At 33.6% G+C, this 19679-nt stretch overlaps 3 protein-coding genes across 3 annotated transcripts in view; all 3 read left to right on the forward strand.

The window, feature by feature from the left end:
- Nucleotides 1-5878, forward strand: part of HELRODRAFT_169460 (hypothetical protein) — a gene marked incomplete at both ends in the record, with an annotated part of 13867 nt that extends 7989 nt beyond the window's left edge. Inside the window, 8 exons of the mRNA XM_009015268.1 lie at nt 1355-1495; nt 1726-1848; nt 2046-2129; nt 3059-3266; nt 3496-3678; nt 3761-3832; nt 4861-5162; nt 5721-5878. Coding sequence (XP_009013516.1) covers nt 1355-1495; nt 1726-1848; nt 2046-2129; nt 3059-3266; nt 3496-3678; nt 3761-3832; nt 4861-5162; nt 5721-5878 — 1271 coding nt within the window. The remainder of the gene's footprint in view (nt 1-1354; nt 1496-1725; nt 1849-2045; nt 2130-3058; nt 3267-3495; nt 3679-3760; nt 3833-4860; nt 5163-5720) is intronic.
- Nucleotides 5879-7671: 1793 nt separating this feature from the next.
- Nucleotides 7672-15948, forward strand: HELRODRAFT_190776 (hypothetical protein; the record flags this gene model as incomplete). Its single annotated transcript, XM_009015269.1, has 19 exons — nt 7672-7983; nt 8397-8576; nt 8686-8760; nt 9007-9081; nt 10688-10771; nt 10849-10938; nt 11265-11360; nt 11744-11830; nt 12022-12081; nt 12311-12444; nt 12740-12846; nt 12950-13083; nt 13461-13697; nt 13986-14111; nt 14268-14643; nt 14826-15047; nt 15482-15546; nt 15624-15732; nt 15872-15948. The coding sequence occupies exons 1-19, from the start codon at nt 7828-7830 to the stop codon at nt 15946-15948; spliced, it is 2490 nt and encodes an 829-aa protein (XP_009013517.1). The 5' UTR covers nt 7672-7827.
- Nucleotides 15949-17773: 1825 nt separating this feature from the next.
- HELRODRAFT_169462 (hypothetical protein) lies at nt 17774-19345 on the forward strand (the record flags this gene model as incomplete). Its single annotated transcript, XM_009015270.1, has 4 exons — nt 17774-17834; nt 18452-18608; nt 18867-19066; nt 19149-19345. The coding sequence occupies 4 exons, from the start codon at nt 17774-17776 to the stop codon at nt 19343-19345; spliced, it is 615 nt and encodes a 204-aa protein (XP_009013518.1).
- Nucleotides 19346-19679: the final 334 nt, after the last annotated feature.

The following is a 19679-nucleotide window of genomic DNA, read 5'->3' on the forward strand; positions in this document are numbered from 1 at the left end:
TAAGCATTTGAATTTTTTTGGTTTGCAAGAGGAAAATGTTTTAAAATTTTAACAACTGCTTGCATTGAGATCCATCAAAATTATTGCAAACAAATAAATAAATGTTGAAAACAAACTTAAGAGATGCTAAGCTGGGAATAACGTTGCAAACATTCATGCTGTTGTAGGTTTTGACGACGGCGATATTAATGATGATAATGATGATGATAATGACAATGATTTTGATGCTAATGATTATGATGATTATGATGATGATGACGACGATGCTGATGATGTTGTTGTTGTTGATGATGATTTTAACTATGATGATGTTAATGATGATGTTAATGATGATGTTAATGATGATGTTAATTATTATGATGATGATGATAGTCAGATAAACTGTTAATGATGTTAATTATTTTATGTTGATTAAAATTAATGTTTGAAAGATTTATGGATGTGCTATTAGACGATTTTATGCCTATGAAGCTTCGTTGTTTCAGCCAAATGTTCTGCTCGCTGATGTTGTGCTTACTGTTTTGATGAAGATAATGGAAGAGGAATAAATAGAAACACGATGCAGCAGACCAGACCACTGGCAGACATGCAACAACAATCAATAATGCTATTAACCTAGGTGTTGTTTACAATCTGCGTGAAATATTTCTTTCTTTCTCACGATTGAAACTGATTCGAACGGGAATATTATTTTTATTCTCTGCATGTGTTAGTAGTAACATAAACCCTTGCACACATTCTCGAATATAAGCTTTGAAAGTTAATATATATTTTTGAAACGTAATATTTGATGAGAGATTTTCAACTGCAGATTTTCGGTACAATTGAAAAACTGAACTTTTGAATGTGTTTCGATCGTTCATCAAAAAATTTTTCTCTGAAACAATTTCGTGCCGAACGTTTTGAAAAATTGTGAATTTTTATTAAAAATTGTGTAAATTGAGTTGATGTAACTTTTCTCGTTTTGCTCCAGCGCATGAGTGTCAAATAACATTTTTCAAGCATCGACACTCGTCGTAGCGTGTTCTTATTTTAAAAACTCGATCATTCACAAAATTCATTTAATTCTTGCGAATAGGTCTGTTTATTTTTTTATTTAAATCAAGTTACGTAGGTCTGGAGAAAAATACTTGTCTGAATATTTGTCGTTAAGAATGTGTTTTTAGATGTGTTGCTCAAGAAAGAACATTTGTAATGACACACACGCACACACACGCGCGCGCGCACACAAACTTCTTTAAAATTGAATAAAACAAAAAGCAGCTTATGATGATGATTGACATATTACCAAACTGTAATAGAAACAAACTGAACACATTCACTGACGAATAATGCCACCAACAACACACTTCAGATGTTGACGAGTGTTTGGAAGCGGTCCAGCGAGGCATCCACATCTGTCCAGCTGATTCCACGTGTGAGAACAAACATGGAACGTTCACCTGCGTCTGTCCGCCTGGTTTCTTCTACGACGAATCAACACAAACTTGCATAGGTTCACCGGCCTTTTGATTGTTGTGTTACTTATGTCTATTATGTTCATTATTGTTGTTGTTGAATATTGTTGTTGTTCTTTTATTTTTAATGGTTTGTTACCACTGTTGAGGTAAGCGTGGTTTTAGTATTATGACGTCATTAACACCGCTGATAGGTTATGTAAAATAGTAAAATAGCCAGCAACATCTTCACAAAAAAAAACAAAATGAAACCAACCAAACATTGCAGACTTCGATGAGTGTGCCATTGGATTGCACGGGTGCGATCAGGCTTGCCAGAACTCGTGGGGCTCGTACTACTGCACCTGCAGACCTGGCTATGTACTCAATTGGGACGGACGCACCTGTACAGGTGTCTTTTTTTAATTGTTTCTTCATCGGTTGTGTTTCTTCTGGCATGACTAATGGATTTTTTTTCAGTTTTCATCTCAATTAAAGGAACAAAAATGTAGAACTTTGATATGAAATTTACAAATAAGTTTGAACAGTTTGTTATATATGTAAACAATTAATTATTAAACTATAATTATAATTTATACGTTTAAACAGCCGGCCACGCCTCACCATCGTTACAATCCTACACTGACTGTCCAGCTGGTTACACCATGAACCATCTTGACGGCGAATGCTATGGTATTAGATTTTTTTAGATTTAAAATTTGGCTGCTTTCAGACATCGGCAAATCATTATCATCATCACCACCACACCACCACCACCACAGCAGCAGCAGCAGCTCCAACATCATCATGCCATTCATAACTTTCAATCAACAATTTTCTCTGTCGTCCTAACCTTCACATTTTTTGTTTTATAACCACAACGAATTTGCTACAAAAAATTACATCGGTGATAATGATGACGATGATGATAATAATAGAGAGAATTAATTTTATCTCTTCTGCTATATAATTTTTCTTCCATAAGTTCATAGCAACGAACAACTCAGCAGTTGAGATAGACACATTCCTCTCGTAATTCCAACCGATGGCTCTAGAACGTTAACACCAAAACAATTTTTAAAATATTTTTTACTGAATCACTTGTTTTCAACATCATCATCGTCGTCGTCATCATCGTCATTGTTCAGCGTGTAAAACCATCAATAAATCATTCTTGACCGATACTTATTTAAAAAAATTAATCGAAATACACCATGGATGGATGGAAAGACTAAAAATACTCATTCTTTCATGTGTATCTCTCTTTTTTTATTCTCATCATTAAATACGTAAGACATACCGCACGTTCAACACGAACATACTCATCATCTACATCCCCATTACCATCCTCATTACCATCCTCCTCATCATCATCACCATCATCATTATCCTCACCACTATCATTATCATCATCATCATCCTCATTACCACCCTCCTCATCATCATCACCATCATCATTATCCTCGCCACCATCATTATCATCATCCTCATTACCACCCTCCTCATCATCATCACCATCATCATTATCCTCACCACCATCATTATCATCATCCTCATTACCACCCTCCTCATCATCATCCTCAACCTCTTCCTGAACACCACCTCACATCCCACCTACGCAGACACAGACGAATGTAAGGAGCAAAGACACACGTGTCCTTTGGAAACACACATGTGTGTGAACACTGATGGAAGTTTCTACTGCCATCCAATTGTCTGCCCTGCTGGCTTTCACAGACTGATGGATGGAAGGATGGATGGATCGAGGAAATATTGGATGAATGTCGATAGAGAGAATTCAAAGGACCAGGAAGAACACAATTTTATTGAGTCGGTTACTACTACTTCTCACATGATGTTCATTTTTTTTTCTTATCCACTTAAAAATGCAACAAATGAAACTAAAATGAAAATTAAAAAAGAACTCTTCATTCTCCTTTTCATAATTGTTTATTTTGTTGTTAATATTGCTAAATTATATTTATTATTGTTGTTATTGTTGTTGTTGTTATTATTATTGTTGTTGTTATTATTATTGCTACTTTTAATCACATTCCAGAACCCCAGAACAAGTGGTGAGTAATCGTAATGATGCTGATAACTTCTTCTATCAAAATGATTCACCTGATGTTTCTTCATCATCGTCGTCGTCGTCGTCATCTAGAATGAAACGAGTAAAACGATTTTTGCATAGCAAGAGCGCTAATAAAGATGATTATTCCAAAAATATCAACAGCAAAAAGTATGTAGTAACTTATGGAAAGGGTGCTACTGCTTCGAATAAAAACTCACAACAACCACAAAAGCCACAACAACCGCAACAGCCGCAAGAAACTCATCAATTTTTTCTACAACATCAGCAACAACATCAGCAGCAACAACACCAAGAGCAACAGGTAACCAAACGAAAGAAGGATTTTCATTCAAAAGTTGCTTCACATGATCAATCGATGAACGACTACTACAGCAAGCAAAATAATAATAATAATCATCATCAAATGCAGCGTTACCAAACGGCAGGTTCGCAACGACATCAGCCACAACCACACCAACAACAACTTCAACAACAAGCAGCAAACGCCAAAACAAAATATTCATCAGAATTGAGAGCTATATTGTTTATGTAAGAAGTATTATTAATAGCATGTTTTTGTTTCCTTCTATAATCATAGAAACCTTCATCAATTTTAGTCACGTATCATTCTCATTGTAATATTTTAAGTTGTTTCGAATTGTTTGTGTGTGTGTGTGTGCGTGCCTGTGTGTGTCTGTTTGTGTATGTTTGTGTGTGTTTGGTGTGTGGGCATGTACGCTTATACATCGCACGTTGTTGATTTATTATTTATTCAAAATCCACAAATTGCAAATTACAAAAAATATTAAAATCTTAAAATCTACATTTATGAGAACAGATAAAATCGTTCAAATTACCGAAAATATTTTTAATAAGCAAGTTTGCAGTCTGCAATTAAGGTGTTGATATCATTGAACACTACTTTGTATTTGTCTACATGTATCTGTGTATTTGTGTGTGCACGTATATGTGTATGCGTTTGTGTTATTGTGTATACGCTTTTTACCAAGTTTACATGTTTGTGTCTGTATGCATGAGTGGGTGCATTGAAACTGTTATACCGATGGTGTATACAAACAAAGTGTTGTTGCGTTATTTATGAATCTTCCTTGTGGTCGTTCAATTGATGTAATGTAATGATGTAATTGATGCAATGTAATGTAATAAAATAATTCTGTTTTGTTTGCAATGAAACTTTTTTATTCAACTAAATGCTATTGTAATGATAATTTTGTTATTGTTTTTATTATGTAATCATCATCGCAACCGTTAAAGTAAATATTGTTAAAGTTACATTGTGAGCAGAACATCGAAAGAGCTTGAATGATTGTGCCATCCACATCCACACAGTGCCAGCGATTCAAGCGGAGTGGTTTGCAAGAAGAAGAAGTGTGGAAGGAGCAGCCGACCGTCGGATGTCGCTTGTAGAAGCAACAGTACACTATCCATTCAATGGAACCAGATGAGCCTGGCTTCGATTCCCCAGTTGAGCACCGCCACCACCATCATCAACATTCAACCTGAAAATGTCGACAGGCGGTTGTCTTATGAGTTCCTTCTAGTCAACACCAGATTACTTTCCGGTAAAGATAATGGCAATGCAAACGATTTGTTTCAGATTCACAAAGTTTCAGACTGGTTTGGAGATAAAGGTAACTTTTCCTACCATACCGTTGTTACAATACCTTTCAATATTTTTATCGCTAACAACGTTTTGTACTTGGAAATGTTTGTGGTTGAAGTTTAAATTTGTTTCATAAATCAAAGAGCTTCAACTTGGCTGCCACAGCCGTCAACGCAGATGGACAGATGAACTTTCGAAGCATGTGGCTGACAAGCACTCTTTTATTTCACTAACTTGAGATTAAGATATTTGTAATTTGAACTGAAACAAGATTAGATGTTGCGTTGCCAGTTGAGGAAACAAAACGTTTACGAAAGAATTACAGAATTATAAGGCAAATTGTATCAAATTGTTTTCAAGACACTGACACTGAGACAAGACACTGAGTTTAGGAAGGCTAAACTAAAGACATGACAAATTGTTAGCTTTGAGCAAAAATGGATCAAAACAATTGTGATGAGCGGGTTTTCTCCGTTGAAATTAACTCACAAAAATGAAAATTGTAAATTAATAAATAAAAATGATTTTTAATTTCTGTGCATGTATTATGTTAAAAAAAATGAGTCATCATTTGAAAACATCTTAGGTGAAATATACTTGCTGAGGTCCATAAGAGGTGCCGCCACGTACGAGCTGGAAATATCGCTGAAGACTTACTTGAAGATGTATTCGAATATGAAATCTGGATACTTGTCCGAACATCTGATGCACATCATAATTTACGTATCCACGTTAACTCTTTAATAATCAATTTCCTACATTTTCCACTTTGATTCATATTTGCTAATTTGAAATTTATTTAAAAAGGAATAAAATGTTGATAAAATAGTTTTAACATTTTAAGATTTTAGTTAGAGGCCTATTGAATTTATTTGACTGCAGAATATTTATATATAAATCCACGATAGTTAGAGATTAAATATTTTTGTAAAAGTGCTATCAAATATTTTATCAATTAGAAAAAGGTATTTTATAGATTTGTGTATTTATTGTTTTGTATGTATTTTTTGTGTAAGTAAAATTTTTTAATTTTTTGACTTTAAGAACTGCAAGTTCTTTGTGGCTAGAAAGGACAGTGTTATAGATTTGCCTGATGATTTTCAATTTTTAAAATAATATTCATTAAATTTTTAATACGCAGTTTTGTTTTCACTAGTTCATAGTGATTTTGCCTGCCTTGTTTCTCAAATATGTTTGTATATACTTCGCCTTTGATGTTAAACGTTATTTTTTAGTAGATAACACTTTGTTTTATTTTTTCAACTGCGATTAATTTGCCTCAAATAATCTCCGTAAGTAAAGCAACATATCACCAAGGTTAAGTACCAAAAATTTACTTTAGAAATGTATTTTAGCGACATCGTTAACAATTCTTGTACAAAACCGACCACTTTCTATACGTATACATGAACCAAATAATCCGACCTAACCTAACTGTTATTAACTGTTAATGTTCATTAAGAACTACCAGCCAGCCAGTCAATCATTACATTTTTTAATGTTTAAATCAATTTTCTCTTGAACTCCACGGCTTGCGTGATTTAACATTAATGGCCATTTAACTATTTTTTTTTAAATATTATTCATAATGTCTTGCATTTATTATAATAGCTTTTCTTTTATAATAGCTAATATACGTGATGCATTTAGTTTATGTAAGTTCTATTTTTATGTCTACAAGTTATGTGCCAGTTTGAACTTGAACAGACTTTAACATCGTTGTGTTAAACAGACATAGCAATCGCTTTGAGGGTTTACAGCAATATTGCAGTTAAAAAATAACTGTAAGAAAACAAAAAAAAACATTTATTATTGCAACTTATCTTTATTACATTAAAACCGGGGTTGTTAGCAATACTCATATATTTTATTGCCGATATGATACATATACCGGCTTTAAAATGTATTTCCGACACCAATACTCATTTTTAAAAACCAGTGCTAATACTTTTGTATTTGCAAAACGGTGGTACGGGAAAACGAAACTATTATTTCATCAATAACAATGCAATCGGTAGTAATATAATGTGAAAATGATTGCGTGACGATAAATGGTTTAAATTATCAAATTTGAAACGAGTAAAAATTTTTCAGAATAAAAAAGACAACTTTTGTGTCAAGCCTGTCAACAAATGAAATTATATCAGCAAAAATGATAGAGCAGACGTTTTAATTTGATAAATTGAATGTCTTTCATTTTGTTAATTAAAAGATTAAATTGTTTTTTGAAGTTTTGTTAAGCCACAACAACGTCTCAGGATTAATTTTCCAATCAAACATGCAAAACACGGCAAAACTTATCTTTAAATGGCCAAAAACAAATATTTTAACATAACAATAAGAAGAATTCAGTAATATATCATTTATCCAGAGCGTTTGTGGCCTTTTTAATTTCGTTTAAACATATATTTATTCTATATATATGGCCGAAATCGAACCGTAAAATTCGGTTTTCTTGTTTCGGCCGAATATTCGGTGCGTCTCTAATCTAATGCACTCTCGGTTCATTTATTTGTATTTACTCGTTTAGGCCGAAATTAGACCGGTGAAGACAAATTTTTCACGCACCGCTAAGCGCAATTCATCGTAAGTCGTCGATGACTCACGTAACATTAATATTTAACAGCAACAGATATTAGCAACAGATATTCAAATTAATTTGATTGAGAATTAAAAGTTTACTTCTTGTCACCATGTCCAGTTTGTTGGCCAAAAGACTGGCCTCCGATCCTGTTTCGAAAATAGAGCTGTCCATTCGATGTAACAGTTTGATGAATAGAGATGTGACTTCGCTATCTGATCCTTGTTGTGTCGTCCAGCTGATGACAGGACCCAATGTTTTCACTGAGGTTTAACAATTTTAATTTAACTTGTTTTTTAACTTTAATTTTTAAAATTTAACGTTTAGTTTTAACTTTTAACTTTAACAACCTTTAATTTAATTTAATTAAGGCTTTAATTGTTAAAGTTTAATATTATTTAATCTTTATTTAATTTTTTTTTAATTAATAGTTATAATGATAATTATAATTGTTTTGTTTAAACTTTAATTTTTTGCTTTATTTTTTTTCTGTCAATTCATTTTTTAAAATTTTATTTTCAATTTATTTTTTTAGTGCTGGTGTTATTAACTGTTAAATTTTAAATTAAACTTTCATTAGTTAGCTAATTAAATTTTTTTCAGTTCTGGTTTCAATATTTATTGATCATAATCAATTCTTTAATTAATTTAAACTTTGAACTTTAATAAAAAAATTTCCAGATTGGGAGAACTGAAAACATCAAAAATTCTTTGAATCCAGTGTTTGCAAAGATTTTTCAAGTTGATTATTATTTTGAGGAGGTTCAAAAAATTAGATTTTTAGTTTACGACATTGACAACTCTACACAAACTCTGGATGACGATGATTTTCTTGGTTCTGTGGAATGCACTCTAGGAGAGGCCAGTTTTTTTTCTTCCCCCTTCTGTTACTCTTTTTCAAGTTTGCAAATTAAATATAAATTAATTTAAATGATTTAAATGCTTAGTTAAAAGTTTTTTTTCTCATTAGATTGTATCAAACAGCCCATACTCAAAGCCTTTGTTCCTGAAGAATGGCAAAGTTGCTGGAAAGAGCACCATAACTGTTAATTTTTATTTTTCACATCACAGTTCAGTTTGTGACAATTATAACTCAGATTTATTATTACATTTAGGCCTTTTGCTAATTAAAACATTGGCTATTATGTGGTTCAGTTGTGTAATTAGAGAGTTGGGTACTTGTTTTATCTGAGGGTTTTTGTGTGTGATTTTGTTGGTCTTGTAATTGTTATATGAGTTTCAATCAAACATACATTCACATATGAAATAATATAATGTTTGAAATGCACAGATCAGAGCAACTGAGGCAGCTCAATCCAGTGAAATTCTTTTATTGCAGTTCAGTGCCAAAAACCTTGATAAAAAGGTGACTAATTCTTATATTGCAAAAATGTTGATGGTTAATTGGTGATGGCATGATTGATGACTATGATGATGGTGTTGATGAGGCAGTGATAATGGTATTGACAAGGAAAAAGTTGATGCTGATGATGTTGATGATTGTACAATATAAATAGTACAACAAAGAAACTCACAAATTAGTTTTAACATCGATACATTACATTGACTAAATTGTTGTATTTTTACAAACTTTTAGCAAAAATTAACTCCTTAAGCATTGACACACATGATGGTTAGTTATGCATAAACTTAAGTGAATGTTTTGTTATAAAAATTTACATCCTCATTTTTAAATGTTAATTTGTAATATAATATGTATTTCTAAAAGTTTAAGGTATCATCATGGCCATGCCACAGTCATCATCATTGATATTTTTATGAATGTTTATTAAAAATAGGTCTGACATTATGTAAAACAGAACTTGCACTGAACTTTAAATATCTAAAAAAACTGTATATAGCACTCTTTTCGGATCTATTCACTTTTTCTATTTGGTTATAAATAGTTCCATATTTTACAATTGTTCTTTCCTACATTTTTACAACTAAGTTTTTCCCATAGTTTCTATTATTCAATTTTCAACATTTTTTGTCACTTCATTCAGGTTTTGTTGCTCATTATTTGACTTTCAAAATGTTACTCATCAACTGAATTATGAACTTTGTAAATATTGCTTATTCTCCATCATTCCAACTGAGGAAAAAGCATCATAACTCTTCACAAAAATTTGCATTTGTTTCACATTACTGTTCCGCACATTTTCTGTCCAATCTAGTTGATTCATTGTATCCAGGTGATTTTTCAAACAGTAATGATTTTTACATCTAATGCAGCCACCTATATTAATAAATTATTAAAAATATAAATGAATAAAAACATAATAGACAAAAATTGTCATTAATATCACTAACGTTCTGATCAAACTGACTTTGATTCAATCAAATTTTAAATGAATTTGGTTTTAATGGGTTTTGTAGTTTGAGTTTCACACACACACACACCACAAACACACACAAGTGCACACACTCGTGAATGTGTGCGTGTGAATGTGTATATTTATATATGTATATTTATATTTATGACAAACAATAAATTAATTTACTTGGTAAAGCTGCAATTGATTAATTTTGCATTCAACTCAACTTCCTTGTTAGCATCTGCATCATCGGCTTGCTGTTAGGCTTGCCAGTTGTTTGCAATTGTCATCATCTCTCTTTCTATAAGGCTCATTTGACTATCATTTAGTAGTTTATTAATTCATGATTATTATTAAATTATTGTTGTTATTATTACTATTATTATTATTAGTATTCTCATTATTAATTCATAATAAGGCTATTATACTATCATTGCATGCACTGTTTATAAAGTTATTATAAATTTATATATTATATTATAATATATATAAATTTTATTTTATATTAACTCTGGTAATACTTGTTATTATGCTTTCTATGATACTAACTGTAGTAATCTTTTATTCTAGTAATGTATTTATTTATTTATTTTTTCGTCATGTAGTAGACAGTACAGTATATTGATACAGTACAATACAAATTACAATATATAGGACCTGTTAGGTAAATCTGACCCATACTTGGAGTTCAGTAGAAGAACAAAGGAAGGGACATTCCAACTCGTCCACAGGACTGAGGTCGCTAACTTTTCCAATTCATCTTAGATTTTATTTTTTATTTTTTAATAACCTTGAAATAAATTGAATGCTTGAAGGTCGTGAAGAATGATTTGAATCCGAGATGGCGGGCTTTTGAGATAAAATCATCCAAGTTGTCTGGCGGTAACATCAAGGAACAAGTTAAGGTGGCTTTGTGTGTCCGTCATGTTTCGAAGTTCAGTTGTCTGTGTCTCGTGAGCGTGCGCGTGTGCGTGCGTGTTACTGGTTGCATCATTCACTACACCTTCATTTCTCTTATTGAAGAGATAAAGAGTTTAGGCCACTTAAATCGTCAAACCACTCTAATTTATTTGTTTAGTGCGTTTATATTGTTAGGTTAATCTATTCAGTTTTTTTACACCCATTCAGTTTTTTTATGAAATACTTTATTACCTAAATATGTGATGGCTAAATTTTAGGAATTTTGATATTTCATAAATGATCACATGTTCCTGCCATGCCTAATTTTCAGGTTGATTGCTACGACCACGACAATGATGGGTCACATGACTTCATTGGAAGTTTCGAGACGACTGTCGAAGAAATGATGCAGGCATCCAGTAAAGTGGTAAGTAAGCAAGCAGTTGGTTTGCTAGTTGGTTGGTTGGTTGGTTGTTTAGCTGGTTGGTTGGTTGGTTGGTTGGTTGGTTGGTTGTTTGGCTGGTTGTTTGGCTGGTTGGTTGGTTGGTTGGTTTGGTTGGTTGGCTGGCTGGTGCTTCCTGTTCATTCATGGCTGTCGTTCAATACTGGTTGGTTCATAGTCACAGAAGTGATTCACATTCAGGAGGCCTACATTGTTTAACTGTAACTAATAGTTTACTTTCAAATTTTCATTTGCTGATGACGAAAATTCAAGTGTTTCATGGGAGGAAAAAGTTGCTAATTTTATCAAACATTTGTATTTGATGGGTTTAATTTTGAAAAATTTGAAAACGTGAAAAACTTTTTCAGGTTCAATGGCCGTGCATAAATGCACAGAAGAGGGCTAAAAAGAAGGGCTATCAGAATTCTGGAGTTGTTATGCTTAACTCGTGCAAGGTTCAATGACCTTCAACTTAATTACTTTCCACCATCAGTTTTCAAACAATTAGCACTTATGATTCATTTTCATTAAAATACAGATTGGTTACCTCTTTGTAAAAGTATTTGTATTTAAAATATGCAAATAATTATACAAAAATTGTTAATGAATGCACAACGTTAATCGCTGAATGTTTGTTTACTCCAAGGTCACGAAGGAGTTTTCATTTTTGGATTACGTATTTGGAGGACTTCAGATCAACTTCACTGTTTGTACCTACCTCTACTTTCAAAAATTTTCTTCTGTAGCCATTTCATCTTCGTTTTCATAATTTCCTTTGATTGAGCTCTTTCCTTTGCACTTTCTTGTAAAGCAGATTGTTGTTTATGTTTTTTACCATTCTATTATTTATGATGTTAAAATCATCTTGGCAGCAAGATGATGCACGAATTACCTAGTTAATACTGCAGTATGAAGCAATTGGTCTATCATATCAGGTGGGCATCGACTTCACGGCATCCAATGGAAATCCGAACACTCCACAATCCCTGCACTACATGAACCCAAGTCAACCCAATCATTACATGAGGGCTATCCAATCAGTTGGACAGGTCATTCAGGATTATGACAGGTCAGTTCATGAACTTGTACATGTATTCAAGTTGCACGTTGTTGTGTTTCTTGATGTTTTGCATGTTGTTTCGCTAGCTATTAAATGTTTCTTCAACAAACAGGGTGGTATGATTTTTAATAAAGTTTTTATGTGTTTTTACTTTGAGGATCATATACACTTTTTTAAATATTTGTTATTCATATGTAACTGCTCAGAAATGGATTGTCTTTTGAAGCATTTCAGATCTTCTTAATTTAAGTTATTTTTCAATTAATAACATAGCAAAAATATTTTTTCTCTCATCGCATGGAAGTGACCAGATGTTTCCATCGCTGGGATATGGAGCCAGGGTACCTCCCAACATGGAAGTCTCTCATTGCTTTGCTCTCAACTTCAACACTTCAAACCCTTTTTGTGCGGGTGGGCTCTGGATGTTTCATTGTTTTGCTCGTTTAATATGAAAATTATTTTTCCAACGGTTTGAAAATTGTATGCCAACAATAGTCTTAATTATACCGTGTAGGTGTCCAAGGAATTTTGGATGCATACAGAATGTGCTTGTCCAGAATCCAGTTGTACGGACCAACAAATTTTTCTCCAATCATCTACCATGTTGCTCAACTTGCTGCTGCATCCCAAAAGGATCGCAGACCTTCGGTTAGTGATTGCATCATTCATTCCAAGTGTCTGTGATCTGGCCAATGAATGTTTACTTCTGGATTTTGCTCAATTCATATTTTACGGACATAAATTTATATCTTCTTACATCATATTATGTTTATCACCATATTGTTTTTGGTGCTTTTGCATATTATAATTTTCACAAAAGATTTGCAGTTTTATTAATATTTTGATGTGAATATTTTTGTTTCGTGCATGAACAAACATTGTAGCTGCAATCCTACGTGCATTACTAATGCTTATGTCATGTTTTTCTCCAGTTTTATGATCAAACGTAATCTTTTACGTCTTCATAATCACTTCTTTTTTACTCTCTCTTATGTTTATATGAAATGTTTGATTTCATTCCACAGAACTATTACGTGCTGCTCATCATCACTGATGGAGTCATCTCAGACATGCAAGACACGTTGAGAGCAATTGTTTATGCCTCTGCCCTACCTTACTCCATCATCATCATCGGCGTCGGTGATGCAGACTTCCAGGCCATGGATATTTTGGATGGTGACAATGGCGTTCTGAGAGACTCGTCGGGCAATGTGGCCAAACGTGATATAGTTCAATTTGTGCCTTTCAGGAACTATGAGAGGGTTGGTGGTTGGTTATTTGTTGTTTGTTATATGGTCTTTGGTTTCATCTTAATATAGTCGAGACTATTTCTCAAGGTGATATCTGAATAGCGCCTGCAAAATGTGATGTCTGGCGAAGAGGATGTGGTTTTATAAAAACTGTCAACATAAAAACATTTTTTATTGTTTCCATTCAGCAAACGATATCTGTTTCATCTTATTTCAGTAAATAAGAATTAATAAATAAGAAATTTATATTCAATAATATTCAAATATATTCTAAATATGTAAATATTCAAATGTCTATAGGCCTCGCCAGCTGCCCTCGCCAAACAAGTCCTTGCTGAAATTCCCGATCAAGTTGTCAAATACTTCAGAATGAATAATATTGAACCTGAGAAGCCCAAACCATTTGATCACAACGCCGTTAAGATGGTCTATTTCTTTTTTTTCACATGTGTTCTTTGGAAATTTGGAATCAGAAGTTCTATCAATTTTTATGCTTTATTACTTTTTCCAGCTTGTTATTGTCGTTTTTAATAATAAGATTGTTATTATTTTTCATAATTGTTAATTAAACATTTTCTAAAGGTTGCGAGTGCCAACCAAGCCACGACACAACAACAGTCAATGTATCCTGGTGTTTCTTCCATACAGCAGACTGCACAGCAGTCATCAACCAATCCTCCATCCAGCCAGCCGAGTACAACTCTTTCTCAGCAACCTGGATACAATCCTGCGGCCCAACAACAGCAACCACCTGCAGCATATCCTTCGCAAGGATATTCAGGTCAATATCCGGCCCATCAGCCTCCTCAGCAACCATTCAGTCCGGCTGCACAAACAATGTTGAATTATGTTAGCCACCAATCCGGTTATCAACCTAGCCAACAATCAAGCCAAGGGCATTATCCCGGAAGTTACCCTCCTGCACAATATCCTGGAGGTTATCCTGGACAATATCCAGGTTGTTGAGCTTACCATTTGAAAATTTTTTACAACATAGGCCCGCTGTCACTGTTAAATAATAAACTAAATCCATTTAAATTTTGTTACAAATAGTTTTTTTTACAAAAATTCCGTTTTCATTTATATTTTTTTAATGTTTATATATTATATAGTTATATATATTTTGTGAAATTTAATCAGGTCAGCCTGCTCCTCCTGGTTATCCGGGTCAACAAACAGGGGCTCCATACCCAAGTCAAGGCGCGGCTTGTCCACCGCAAGGAGCATCGTATGCAAGTCAAGGTCAGTCTTATACAGGTCATAGTGCTTCTTACACTGGTCAAGGAGCTCCGTATCCTAGTCATAATCAACCTTATCCGGCTCAAAGTGCACCTTACCCGGGTCAGGGAGCACCTTATCCTGGTCAGGCTGCACCTTATCCGGGTCAGGCTGCACCTTATCCGGGTCAAGCTGCACCTTATCCGGGCCAGGGAGCACCTTATCCTGGTCAAGCAGCTCCATATCCGGGTCAAGCAGCTCCATATACGGGTCAAGCAGCTCCATATCCGGGTCAAGCAGCTCCATATCCGGGTCAAGCAGCTCCATATCCGGGTCATGCTCAACATGGACTTCCTTCTTCCGCCTCAAATCCTCCAGCAGTTGCTCCTACATCAAAATGAATGGTGTCAAAATTATTTGACTTTTGTCTTGTTTTTTTATATAATTCAAGTTTTCATTTATTTTTCACATATAGCTTATTCATGTGCTTGTTGAAACAACTGCAACCTTTATTTTTTGTCATCTTAGTTGTTTGATTGAATCAATTGTTTATATTATACGTCATTTCACACTTGAAGTAAATTTGTTTTATGCGTTTGATCGAGTTGGTCATGTATGGCTCTCAAGTCCCAGCTTATTCCATGTAAATACACACATTACACTAGCGGAAAGCTACTAGCTCTTATTCCTGTCGTGAGTATCGTTACCGAATTATTGTAGGGTATTGTCAGAAAAGATGAGATTGAAGTCATAGAGAACAATATACAAAAGTCAATATTGGAGACAATAAGACGAAAGCTAGTAACCGGCGAGTCTGAAATATTGGAAAGTTTCGTTGTTATTAGATGTTATATGTATATATATATATATATATCAATATATCACCATGCATAGACAGATATTTTATTCTACATGTGTGGATTGATAACGATTTTTATCAATTCAATCGTACTTCACTTTTAACCTAGTTTGTTATTCCACCTGCTGCTCGCCTTACTGTTGTTTGTTGTTCGCCGATGGCGATGTCAACATCAACTCCGGCTAAAGTTAGATCGCCAGGTTAGGTCCGCTCACAATTTTTTTTTTAAACTTAAATTTTGATTGAAAATGATTTAACAACGTTTTTATCCTATACATCTATTAATACTTGTACAAAACCATCTTTTAAATTTAAAACTAGAAGTTTAATTTTTAATTGAAAAAACGCCTAAAAATGAAAATAAAAGACAAAATCTTAATCCATTATTAATTAAAAAATTGATTAACTTGAAGTTTAACTAAACCTAAAGGCGTAACCATTTTACTTAACCTCTTCATTTATAAACTTAATAAAACAACTGGTGTAGATTTATTATTTAATTAATTAAAATAAATTTTTCTTATTTTAAAAAAATGGAGTTTGGTTTTTTAAGCTTTAATTCATACTAGTATCCGTATGGTACTATAGTACAAGCATCGTAACTCTTTTATAATTATAGTATAATACCAGTGGTGTCGTAAACGTTGTTCAAAAATTATTGGTACTTATTTTAAAATGTCCAATTTTGTTTGTCCTGCTTGCACCGATCCACAACAACAAATTCGAAATAGCAATGTTTTTGAAGCCATTAAGGTAGAGAAAGTTACATGGTTTCAATATCTAGGGGAGTTCTGGATTGTACTGGAACAGCTGAAGCTGCCGTTCAAGCATGCAAACATGCAGCCTGGAATAAATGGCATCTCCTTGCCTCTATATTGATTAGGCGTGACATCTCACTACCACTACAATCAAGACTTTATAAATCTGTGATACGTCCGGTGTTGTTATATGGTGCAGAAACATGGCCAATAACAACCAAACTGGAACAACAACTTCAACGAACTGATATGAAAATGCTCCAATGGATGCAACAAATTAGTCTGAAGGACCACATTGTTGGATTGAAAATCCTAGCGATTAAAAAGACTAATAAATAAAACACCACGAAATAAGGAGTTGATTTGTGTGCAGGCTTTATAAGAAACTGCGATAACTATTCTGATAGGTATTCGGGCTGCTGATGAGTCCCCGGTAGGGACGAAACACGTGTCCAGCCTATCCAAACGAATACTATTCTTTTCTTCTCCTGCTCACTGCTCTTCTGGTTCGGTGTTCTCATCATCAAACGCAACCGCAACAACATCAAATCTACCGAAATCCTGCGTTGTGCTGGTTTAGATGATATAAAGGAAGAATGCCGGCAACACCATCTGCGGTGGTTTGGTCATGTCAAACGAAATAGAAACAGTGCCATAACTTTTCTAGCAGATGTTGAAGTACCTGGCACACGTCCCAAGGGCCATCCAAAAAAGTCCTGGTCGCAAACATTCGAGAAAGACATGAAAGCTCTAAATTTAAATGAAATTGATACAACTGATCGCCTAATTTGGCGCAAAAAATTGATGGTAAAGAAAACAATGTCCTACCTCGGGGGAACTGGGTCTCTGGATGCTAAGTGAAGATTGATTGATTGATATTATAATTATAGTACAGTCAGAAAAATAATTTGTTTAAGAACACGTTTTAATGGTATGTAGTTTAAAAGTTGAAAAGAATAAAACCACAATCTTGGTGACGTAATAGCTCAATGGTTAATTAAATAATAAAAACGTGTCATTTGTGATGTGCAATGCAAGCGACAGAGGCAAATAATAAAATCAAAGTTACAAATTAAAATTTTTAAAATTTTAAAGCAGCATTAAAATAATTAGTTTTCAATGTTGATTTGAATTGTATTCATGGAGCGAGCCAGCATTTCTGATGTCAGGAGACAGAGAATTTCAGACATTAGCAGCTTCATGACAAAGTGGTTGTTTCCCAGTTTTGGTTGATGAAATATTTTGAAGAATTGATGGAGCCTTGGCAGAGTGTAGATGTTGATGGTTCATATTTAGGTGAAGAAGACTGCCGAGGTATGTCGTCGAGTGGGATGACAACAACTTGAAAACAATGATGGCAGTTTTATACTGAACACTATATTGAAATGAAATGGAAGTTAATGAAGGCTTTTTAAATTTGATAATACAGATATTGGAAGATGAGGCAGTGTATCAATACTGAGTTCAACTCTGGCAGCCCTATTCATCATTCTATGAACACCTGTTTTTTGCTTCTGGGATATGCCAAACATTATTGAGTAGCAATAATATAGTTTGGACATTATCAAACAACATGCTAGATTTTCAGCCCTGGGGTTATCCATGTTGTAGTTATTAGCAGCCAGTATCTCAGAAGTTTTTAACTATTGAAGAACTTGAAAGAGAAAGTGGAGCTGCAAAGGTTGCACAACATGGACTCTGATGAGTTTATGGCAACGTTTGTTTAGTCTAGCCTTGACAAATGATCCTAACTCTACAATTCCAGACCATAGATTATTGTGTATGTTTGTTGCATGCTTATTATTGCCTTTTTATTAACAAAATCAAAGAAAAACATCATTATTCATCAATTTTTTGATGACATTTTATCTAAGTGTTCTCAAATGAGTGAAGCCAGCGTTAATGATTTTTTTTTCTGTGCATATTATCAGCAGTTGTGAAGAGTCCGCAGAACAACCTGACTGGTACCTGCCGCAAGACAAGAGACAGATGTGTGGATTTCGTTAACCAAGTTACCAGATGGGAAGAACTGAACAGTGAGGGGTTCAACATTATTAAAAGCATTTCTAATTCTCTAATCGAAAATGGGTTTGTTTGCTATTTAGGTTGAAATTAAATTAATAATTTTTCATTTTATCTTTTATTTATTATTGATTTAGTTAGTTTTATTTTTAATTTGAAATCCATTCTAAAATTTTAAATAATTATTTTGTTCTCAACATAATAAATTATAAAATTAATATAATTCATGTCATCAAAAACAGCTGCAATTGCTATATCTTTTCTCCATTTTTGAATTTGTTTGTTTAATTATTAAATTGCGTATACTAAAATTTTAATCAAAAGAGAAGTACCAACTGCAAGCGACACAAAGTTGATTTTAAAACTACAAACTGATGCAGACAAACTTGGCGAATTAATTAACCAGCTCAAGTCTGTTGTGGATAAACTCGAAAATTTAACATTATTAACAAGAGAAACTGAAAAGCTCGAGATTCAGTCTAACATGACTTCAGGGTTTCCATTGTTAAGCACATCAGATATAGGTCGGTTTCGCATTACGTTTGTTTTCAAATTATTTTATTTTCTATACCATTCATAATAATTAAATGTTTTCCTACATTTAAGGTGATATTTTTGCTGACATAACGGCAATGCACCAAAAAGAATTGGAGGTGAAGAAAGTGATTAAGAATAACATATGTTTCGATGTTGATAAAGATGTCTTTTTGGTCTACTCTGCTGCATGGATCCATCAACCATACATTGACAGCAACTTAGGCAAACTTATTGATATTACAACTCTTGGTACTGGCTTGAATTAACTTAACTTGTTAGTGACGCGGCTCGGCGTGTCACAGCCCAATCAGCTTGATGATCCAAGCTGAGTAGACGGAGCCGATAAACGTCTAATAATGTGTGATATTATGTCGAAAATGTTATCTATTTCATAAGGAACTAATTTTTTGTTGTTGATCTGTGTTAATAAAAACTGAATCTGTTCAAAAGTTTGCATATAATCATTGTTTGCTAAAAACGTGGATCCCTCGACGAGATCAATTACAACTGGCAGCTCCGTGCTTGTTAAGATTCCATTCAGTCTAAACGATTGTTTTTTAAGGTAGTTATAAATTAAAATAATTTGTGAACAAATTATTA

The sequence above is a fragment of the Helobdella robusta genome (genome assembly GCF_000326865.2).
Source record: "Helobdella robusta unplaced genomic scaffold HELROscaffold_15, whole genome shotgun sequence".
Classification (NCBI taxonomy): Eukaryota; Metazoa; Annelida; class Clitellata; order Rhynchobdellida; family Glossiphoniidae; genus Helobdella; species Helobdella robusta.